General features: G+C 41.7%; 1 protein-coding gene across 2 annotated transcripts in view; it reads left to right on the forward strand.

Annotated features, from left to right (window-relative positions):
• Window positions 1-8,441, forward strand: part of c22h10orf90 (chromosome 22 C10orf90 homolog) — a 219,333-nt gene extending 210,892 nt beyond the window's left edge. For both annotated transcript variants that reach the window (XM_043712607.1, XM_043712608.1), the window contains exons 9-10: window positions 7,555-7,654; window positions 7,734-8,441. In XM_043712607.1, the coding sequence (XP_043568542.1) occupies window positions 7,555-7,654; window positions 7,734-7,790 (157 nt within the window). In that variant the 3' untranslated portion in view covers window positions 7,791-8,441. The remainder of the gene's footprint in view (window positions 1-7,554; window positions 7,655-7,733) is intronic.
• The last annotated feature ends 847 nt before the right edge of the window (window positions 8,442-9,288 follow it).

The raw sequence follows: 9,288 nt of genomic DNA on the forward strand, positions 1-9,288 counted from the left end.
ATTCATGTTGCTGTTTGTCTGTGTGTGTGGCTACTAAGGATAGCTGGTCGTGTCGTTTCGTGGCTAGTTGATGTTCATAGCTGTCTTCCTGTTTGTCCTATATAGTGTTTAGTGCAGTCCTTGCATGGTATTTTGTAGTGTACCTAAGCACCTTTGTACCCAAGATGGTGCTGTAAGTGGTGACTTTGTAAACTTTTCACTGCACTCATATGAGTACATATGACAATAAACATAATTCTAAATGTGAACCATAGCTGGTGTTTGGTCCAAGAAACTAGGAAAAAAAAAACAAGCAAAGCTTGCAGGGAAAAGTGGTTTGACTCATTTAAAAGAAGTAGAATGTCTCGTTGATGCAGCAAACAGAATTAATGTGTCCTGACTATGTAATAATATTATATTTTATAAAGAAAGTTAACATCCTTTTAATGGACACTAGGAACTGAAAAAGAGAGTTCCAGCAGTTGTCTGTCCATTGTTGACTCATTCAGCTAGAAAGGCAGACAAGCTGGTGTATTATCTCAGCATTGACCATCCTCCATTGAAGGGAGAACTTTAGAATTCAGTTAACCTTTAGAAAACATAATAGGTCCTTCTAAACACATGAGAGTGTAAAGCTTTTGAGAAGTCAGGAGCCTGAAAGGACTGCCACAGGGAATTACTGCACAATTGTTTTTACTTTGGGGAAGAATGATTCATCAGAGGTTAGCACAACAGTGATCTTAGGTTTTGATATATGTAAGAATCTGTGAGACACCATTTTAAACAGACATCTCCAGGAAGAACAATGAGTTACATTCTTAAACAGACAGTTCTTGACTAAAGAAAATTCAAGGAAAACATCTTTCAGAATCAACCACTGATCTGCCAAAAGAATCCAGGCAATCCACAAGTGAAAGGTAGGAGAGGTAGGCAGGTAGTGCAGGAATCTTCTGCGGCCATCCTCATTTCAAACAAGTACGTTGTTTTGGAAAATATAGGGGGTGATGGACTTTCAGGGGAATGTAGCACGGACAGCCAGGTCTCTATTATCGAGACTGGCTCTAATGTAATGAGGGGTACGTCTGGTTCCAAGCAATCGATTGTTTTAGGGGACTCTAGTCAGAGGCACAGACAGATGTTTCTGTGGCTGGCAACGAAAAATCAGAATGGTGTGTTGCCTCCCCACTGCCAGGATCAATGATATTTCGGAGGGTGCAAAATCTACTCAAAGGGGACAGGGACCAGCAGGAGATTATTGTATACATTGGAAGTAACAACATCGGAAGGGAAAAGGATGAGATTCTGAAGGGAGAATGTAGAAGGTTAGGCAGGAAGTTAAAAAGGAGGTCCCCCAGTGTACTAATACTTGGATTATTCCCAGTAAGCTACAAGGTAGTGAGGGTAGGAATAGGAGGATAGAGCAGACAAATAGATGGCTGAGGAGCTGGTGCAGAGGAGAAGTTTTTGTATCATTGGAAACTCTTCTGGGATAGAAGTGACCAGTACAAGAAGGATGGATTGCACTTGAATTGGAACGGGTCTAACATACTGGCAAGGAGATTTGCTAGAGCTGCTCGGAAGGATTTCATCGAGTAAAGTTGGGGGGACGGGGGGGATGGGGGGTCCAGGGAGGTAGTGAGGAAAGAGATCAATCTGAAACTGGTACAGTTGGGAAAAGGAGTCAGTCAGTCAGCACAGGAAGGAAGCAAAGCAGAGAACAAGGTAGGACTGATAAATTAAACTGCATTTACTTCAATGCAAGATGCCTAGCAGGGAAGGCAGATGAACTCAGGGCATGGTTAAGAACATGGGACTGGGACATCGTGGCAACTATAGAAATGTGGCTCAGGGATGGACAGGATTGACAACTTAATATTCCAGTATACAAATGCTACAGGAAGGATAGAAAGGGGGGTAGGAGAGGAGGGGGGGTGGCATTTTTGAGAAGGGACAGCATTACACCTATACTTAGGGAGGATATTCCTGGGAATGCATCCAGGGAAGTTAGTTGGGTGGAACTGAGAAATAACAAAGAGATGGTCACCTTATTGGGATTATATTACAGGTTGCCTAATCAGCAGGAAATTGAGAAAGAAATTTGTAAGGGAATTTCAGTTGTCTGTAAGAATAATAGGGTTGTTATGGTTGGGGATTTTAATTTTCCAAACATAGACTGGGACTGCCATAGTGTTGAGGGTTTAGATGGAATGGAATTTAAGTGTGTTCAAGAAAACTTTCTGATTCAGTATGTGGATATACCTACTAGAGAAGGTGTAAAACTTGGAGAAAGTGAGGACTGCAGATGCTGGAGATCAGAGCTGAAAAATGTGTTGCTGGAAAAGCGCAGCAGGTCAGGCAGCATCCAAGGGGCAGGAGAATCGACATTTCGGGCATAAGCCCTCCTTCAGGAATTCCTGAAGAAGGGCTTATGCCCGAAACATCGATTCTCCTGTCCCTTGGATGCTGCCTGACCTGCTGCGCTTTTCCAGCAAGGTGTAAAACTTGACCTACTCTTGGGAAATAAGGCAGGTGACTGAGGTGTCAGTGGGGGAGCACTTTGGGGCCAGCAACTATAATTCTCTTAGTTTTAAAATAATGATGGAAAAGGATAGACCAGATCTAAACATTGAAGTTCTAAACTGGGGCAAGGCAGAGTTTGATGGTATTAGGCAAGAACTTCCAAAAGCTGATTGGGGGCAGATGTTCACAGGTAAAGGGATGGCTGAAAAATGGGAATCCTTCAAAAATGAGATGACGACAGTCCAGAGACAGTATATTCCTGTTAGGGTGAAAGGAAAGGCCGGTTAGGTGTAGGGAATGATGGATGACAAGAGAAGTTGAGGTTTTGATCAAGATAAAGAAGAAAGCAAACATCAGGCGCAGACGGCAGAGATCGTGTGAATCTTAAAAAGAGTATAAAGAGTATAAAGTAGGAGTATACTTAAGAGGGAAGTCAGGAGGGCAAAAACGGGGCAAATAGAGTTAAAGAGAATCCAAAGGGTTAAGACATTAAGGACAAAAAGGTAACTAAAGAGAGAATAGAACCCCTCCAAGATTAGCAAGGCAGCCTACATGTGGAGCCACAGGTGATGGGGAAGATACTAAATGAGTATCTTGCATCAGTGTTTACTGTGGAGAAGGACATGGAAGATATAGAATGTGGGGTAATAGATTGTGACATCTTGAAAAATATATTATGGAGGAGGAGTTGCCGGATGTCTTGAGATGCATAAAAGTGGATAAATCCCAGAACCCAGTACATTAGAATTCTATGGGAAGCTAGGGAAGTGATTGTTGGGCCTCTTGCTGAGATATTTGTATCGTCGATTGTCACAGGTGAGGTGCCAGAAGACTGGAGGTTGGCTAACGTGGTAGCACTATTTAAGAAAGGTGTAAAGGATAAGTCAGGAATCTATAGACCGGTGAGCCTGACATCGATGGTGAGCAAGTTATTGGAGGGAATCCTCAGGGCCAGGAACTGCATTTATTTGGAAAGGCATGGAATGAATAGGGATAGGCAACATGGCTTTGTATGTGGGAAATCATGTCTCACGAACTTGATTGAGCTTTTTGAAAAAGTAACAAAGAGGATTGATGAGGGCAGAGTGGTGGACATGATCTATATGGATTTAGAAAGGTGTTCAACAAGGTTCCTCATGGGAGACTGGTTCGCAAGGTTAGATCTCATGGAATACAGGGAGAACTAACCATTTGAATACAGAACTGGCTCAAAGGTCGAAGACAGAGGATGGTGGTGGATGGTTGTTTTTCAGACTGGAGGCCTGTGACCAGTGGAGTGCCACAAGGATCGGTGCTGGATCCACTACTTTTCGTCATTTATATAAATGATTTGGATGTGAGCATAAGAGGTATAATTAGTAAGCTTGCTGATGGCACCAAAATTGGAGGTGTAGTGGACAGCGAAGGAGGTTACATCAGATAACAATGGGATCTTGATCAGATGGGCCAATGGGCTGAGAAGTGGCAGATGGAGTTTAATTGTTAATGAGAAAAAACTTTACAAAAAAACCTTCAGACCTTGGAGCTTTTCCGATTTTGGGATTTCGAATAAAGGATTGTCGACCTGTACAATTACAGAATTTAAAAGGCATCTGGTTGGTTATATGAATAGGAAGGGATATGAATCAAGTGCTAGCAAATTGGATGAGATTAGGTTAGGTTATCTAGTCAGCATGAATGAGTTCGATCGAAGGGTCTGTTTCCATGCTGTGCAATTCTATGACTCTCTCTAAGTGCAATAATTGCAGAGGTACTGAGGAACAAGAACATATTTCTCTTCTTCTCAATGTCTGCTGTATCTATTGAGTCCATTAGTACAAATAAGCAGACTCCAATAATTCAACAATAGATCTGACATCAGGTCTACCTCTTTAACTTAGGATAGAAAACTTTCAAGCAGGTATTAGGTCTGTCACAATAAAGAGCTCATCATATGTACATCTTTATAAGTGCTGTAACCATCATACGTTTTGTATCTGTATTTTAGCTAATAATGTTTCCTTATTAACTTTCAGCAATATAAATTAATCTCTGTTTTGTGTGATGATGCTGCTCCTTTAATTAACAAGGTTATGTTTTCCTTGGTTTTTCTTCTGGGAGGTCATAATAGACACAGGCTCCGAAAAGTCTAAGTTTGAAGGGTTTTAGGACCAGTTTGATTATAGCTAACAGAAACTGCTTCAGGCAAAAGGCTTTTAAGTTTAAAAAAATACTTGTACAATGAAAAGGGAATGGCCAGTACTCCCAGCTTAGCCTTTCTCTGGTTTAGTTTGGTCTGGCTATTCACTGAAAGCAGTCAGGCAGTTGTGCAGCTGCTGAATCCAAATAAAAAGTTCCATCCTGACTCTCTCTCTCTCTCTCTCTCTCTCTGTGACATCTGTCCTGTAAGACCATGTGTTTGATTTTACCTTTTGTGCCAAGGGGTGTTTTAGGGGATTGTTGCATCATTAAGTTGGGATGATCTGCTGGGTTTTCAGATAGGTTAAGTTATTCAGTATTCTGTTCTTGTTAGTTTGTTTCATTCAGTAATCTTGTAAATAAATTCTATTTTTTTTAAAACTGAGTGTGTGTGCAGTTCACAATCAAATGTAGCCTGAGTTGAAGACTGTTTTGGTTTGTCGTGAGGCTGCTTTAAATCTTTTTGTGAGGTGGCTAATGATGATAGAGCTGGGGTGGCACTGGTTCTTCTGTTCACCTTTCATGCCGTACTGAATCACAGAATATTACTGAAGACGGGTCTTACTGGACTCAATATGTTAACTCTGTTTCTTTCTCCGTGGATGCTGCCAGACCTGCTGAGTTTTTCTGTTTTTATTGAAAAATATTAATAATTTAGCTTTATTTCTATTTCTATAAACTTATCTCTGTAAACATTTCAATAAACTGAAGGAAGTCTTGATATAAATGATTGCCATTTGGATCCAGTTATGGACACTGTCATTTCTAAGAAACACAACTTTTTATGTTGAGCCAAATACTGAGCAGCTGCAAAATAGAACTATGCCTGGAGAGGTTGGAGCAGAATCTTTTTTTGTCTTTATACAGTGCAATTATTGGATTAATTGTACACCTGAATTCTTTGCTTAAAATCTTCTACTCCCTCTGTGTTTGGAGATGGGGAAGGGCATTAAATCAAGCAGGATATTGGATGGTGAGCATAATCCAAGTTCCTGCCCCCGTCACACAAGTCAGTCTTCCCAACCTGCTGACAAATTGATCAATTAATGACCAATGAGGGACTGTATTCTGCTGCTCTGAATGTTAAGCTTACTATAGGAAGGCCTGTCACAACAGTTAAACCAGACAAGCTGCTTGAGACGCATCGCCCCTGAGAGAGGATAGAGTGTCTGATTGAGTAAGCCAGAATTAGCAAAGATAGGAAGGGTGCTGAGAGCTACCTAGCTGCTGACTTCCTCCTTATCTCTTCTGCCACGGAACACTTCAACCCCAGGGCATCAATGTGGACTTCACCAGTTTTCTCATTTCCCCTCCCCCACTTTACCTCAGTTCCAACCTTCCAACTCAGCACTGTCCTCATGACCTGTCCTACCTGCCAATCTCCCTTTCCACCTATTCACTCCACCCTCCCCTCTGACCTATCACCTCCATCCCCACTCCTATTCACCTATTGTACTCTTTGCTACCTTCCCCCACCCTCCTCTCTGACCTATCACCTCCATCCCCACCCCCACTCATCTATTGTACTCTTTGCTACCTTCTCCCCAGCCCCACCGTGTCCCCACACACACACCCATTTATCTCTCCACCCTGGACGCTTCCTGCCTCTATTCCTGATGAAGGGCTTTTGCCTGAAACGTCGATTTTCCTGCTCCTCACATGCTGTCTGACCTGCTGTGCTTTTCCAGCACCACTCTGGTCTAAACTCTGGTTTCCAGCATCTGCAGTCCTCACTTTTGCCTGGCCTCCTTATCTCTGTAACTCCATTACCACAAACCACCGAGTTCACTTATCTCTGGACTGGGAACAGTCCCCACCACTATGCTGATAGTGCCAAGCAAAAGACCTGCTGATTGCTGAATTGTCAGCAATTTTTGGTGGGTGAGACCTCCTGTCCCAGGTCCCGATTGTGGGAAAGGGCTTCCAAATGACTCACAAATATTTGACCGGTGCATGATTCAATGGACTTTCTGCAGAAGGTGCAACATGCTGCACCCCAGCTATCAGGTGAGACTCCTACCATCTTCAGAAGGTTCCATCTACTGGTACAACTGATTTTCATGGTGGAAAAAAAATCCCAGTTTAATCCAGAGAAAGTTCTACAGTATTGGAGGAATACAGTCTGAATGCAGCCAATAACTATCCTAGGCAGCCTAACAACTTCAAGCTAAAAATTAAATCTGTTATTTATCTGAAGTTTTCAAGAAGGTACGACAACCAAGAGACATACTGATCAGCATCCATCTCACTTTGCTGGTGTTACTTTCTGAAAATGGGTAGCTAAAGTTAACAGATGAAAGCTCAATTTATAACGCAAGCAAGAAAACATGGTGCTGGAGAGTGGGGCACACAGTGTTTGAGGCAGTGTAGTAAGGGACTGAGTGCTGGGCATCTTTTTTGGTGAAATATAGATGCGCCAAGGATAGCTTCAGGGCAAAGAGCTAAATTATATACATTTTTGTAGCTTCAAGATGAAAATGTTAGGTATAACATTTTCAGAGACAAAAGTTGCTGGCTGTGCAGAGAAACATTTGAAGGAGAAATTGATTGGGTAAATTCAAATTGAGATGCATAGATGTCAAATTGATTACTTTTGTTACGTCAATACTAAATTAGGTGTTTTAAATCCGAGCCATGGAAATGCTTAATTATAGCAGGGGCCTCAATAACTTGAAGTTACCTAAAGTCAAATGCAGCTGAAAAGGTTATACTAAGCCAGGGAATCTCAGTCAGTTTACTAGATTCCCTTTCCTAGTGACAGTTATTTCTGTCCTGTGTTACTTGAAAGATGGTCATCAAATTCATTTCCTGCAATACACAACCATATAAAGGCTGCTAAGGTCTAATGTCTGTTTTCATTTCAAAATTGCATGACAGAATTTATAACATGCTGCCAGAGGTGAAAAGGAAAAAGGAGGAAGAGAAGAAGAAAATTATTTCTCAAACAAATCGATTGCGTGCTGAGCTTTTCAAAAAGGTACGACAGCCAAAGAGACTTACTAGTCAGCATCCATCTCACTTTGCTGATGTTAATTTCTTTTTATTGTTCCTCCTAGAAATTGCTTGACCAAATACTACAGAGAACCAATGACAATGGGCAAGAATCAGCATGAAGGACTGTTACCTTCTAGAGAAATGTTATCATTGAAGCCACTACAATTTACTAAAATGCTAATTGCTCAACCCCAACCTATTAAGTTTGAATCCATTCATTTTTAAACTACAAATTTTCTGAATCTTCATAAAGATTCATATTTTGTGAAACCATAGCTTATCACTATTTCACAGTAGAGAGTTCATTGGTTCATTAGACAGAGCTGCATTTACAACAGAAATAATGAGTGTTTAATAGTTATACATTTTATTTAATCTTCATCCACTGGAATCAGTTTAGCCAGGATTTCTGCCTACCTGTTGCACTTGTTGCCTTTGGTCAAGGTTCTGGATGTTTTTTATGATTTGTGTTAGTCTCAGAGTCAGATTAAGAATTGATGGATTATTCAATTCACACTTCTCTCCCCCTCAAGCCCTCCCTTGATCCACTGAACCACGTTTATGCAATAAAATGCACGGTAAAACTGGCCTGTAGCAGATTGACACAGTATTTTAGTATAAAAGCAAACAAAATCACAATGAACTTGTAACATCACAAAAAGTGCCTATCTTCTATCCAAGCCTAGCCAATAGCTTATAGTGTCATAGAGTCATAGAGATGTACAGCATGGAAACAGACCCTTCAGTCCAATCCGGCCATGCCAACAGTTATCCCAACCCACTCTAGTCCCACCTGCCAGCACCAGGCCCATATCCCTCCAAACCCTTCCTATTCATATACCCATCCAAATGCCTTTTAAATGTTGCAAATGTACCAGCCTCCACCATTTCCTCTGGCAGCTCATTCCATACATGTACCACCCTCTGCGTGAAAAGTTACACTTTAGGTCCCTTTTATATCTTTCCCCTCTCACCCTAAACCTATGCTCTCTAGTTCTGGACTCCCCCAATCCAGGGAAAAGACCTGGATTGTCCTGTTTGTCCTGTCCATGCCCCTCATGACACTTTAGGTCCCTTTTATATCTTTCCCCTCTCACCCTAAACCTATGCTCTCTAGTTCTGGACTCCCCCAATCCAGGGAAAAGACCTTGTCTATTTGTCCTGTCCATGCCCCTCATGATTTTATATATCTCTATAAGGTCACCCCTCAGCCTCTGACACTCTAGGGAAAACAGCCCCAGCCGGTTAAGCCTCTCCCTATAGCTCAAATCCTCCAACCCTGGCAACATCCTTGTAAATCCCTTCTGAACTCTTTCAAATTTCACAACATCTTTCCGACAGGAAGGAGACCAGAATTGCTTTTAATATTCCAACAGTGGCCTAACCAATGTCCTGTACAGCCGCAACATGACCTCCCAACTCCTATACTCAATACTCTGACCAAGAAAGGAAAGCATACCAAACACATTCTTCACTATCCTATCTACCTATGACCCATATTTGATATTTGATTGAGACCCATAGCCCTCATAAGCCTGTAAAGGTGTATCTTGTTGGTGGACTGTCTCAACATCAGATACGATTTGACCTGTTGGTCAAATGTCTAGCAATAGTTGC

The sequence above is a fragment of the Chiloscyllium plagiosum genome, chromosome 22, assembly GCF_004010195.1.
Source record: "Chiloscyllium plagiosum isolate BGI_BamShark_2017 chromosome 22, ASM401019v2, whole genome shotgun sequence".
Lineage (NCBI taxonomy): Eukaryota > Metazoa > Chordata > Chondrichthyes > Orectolobiformes > Hemiscylliidae > Chiloscyllium > Chiloscyllium plagiosum.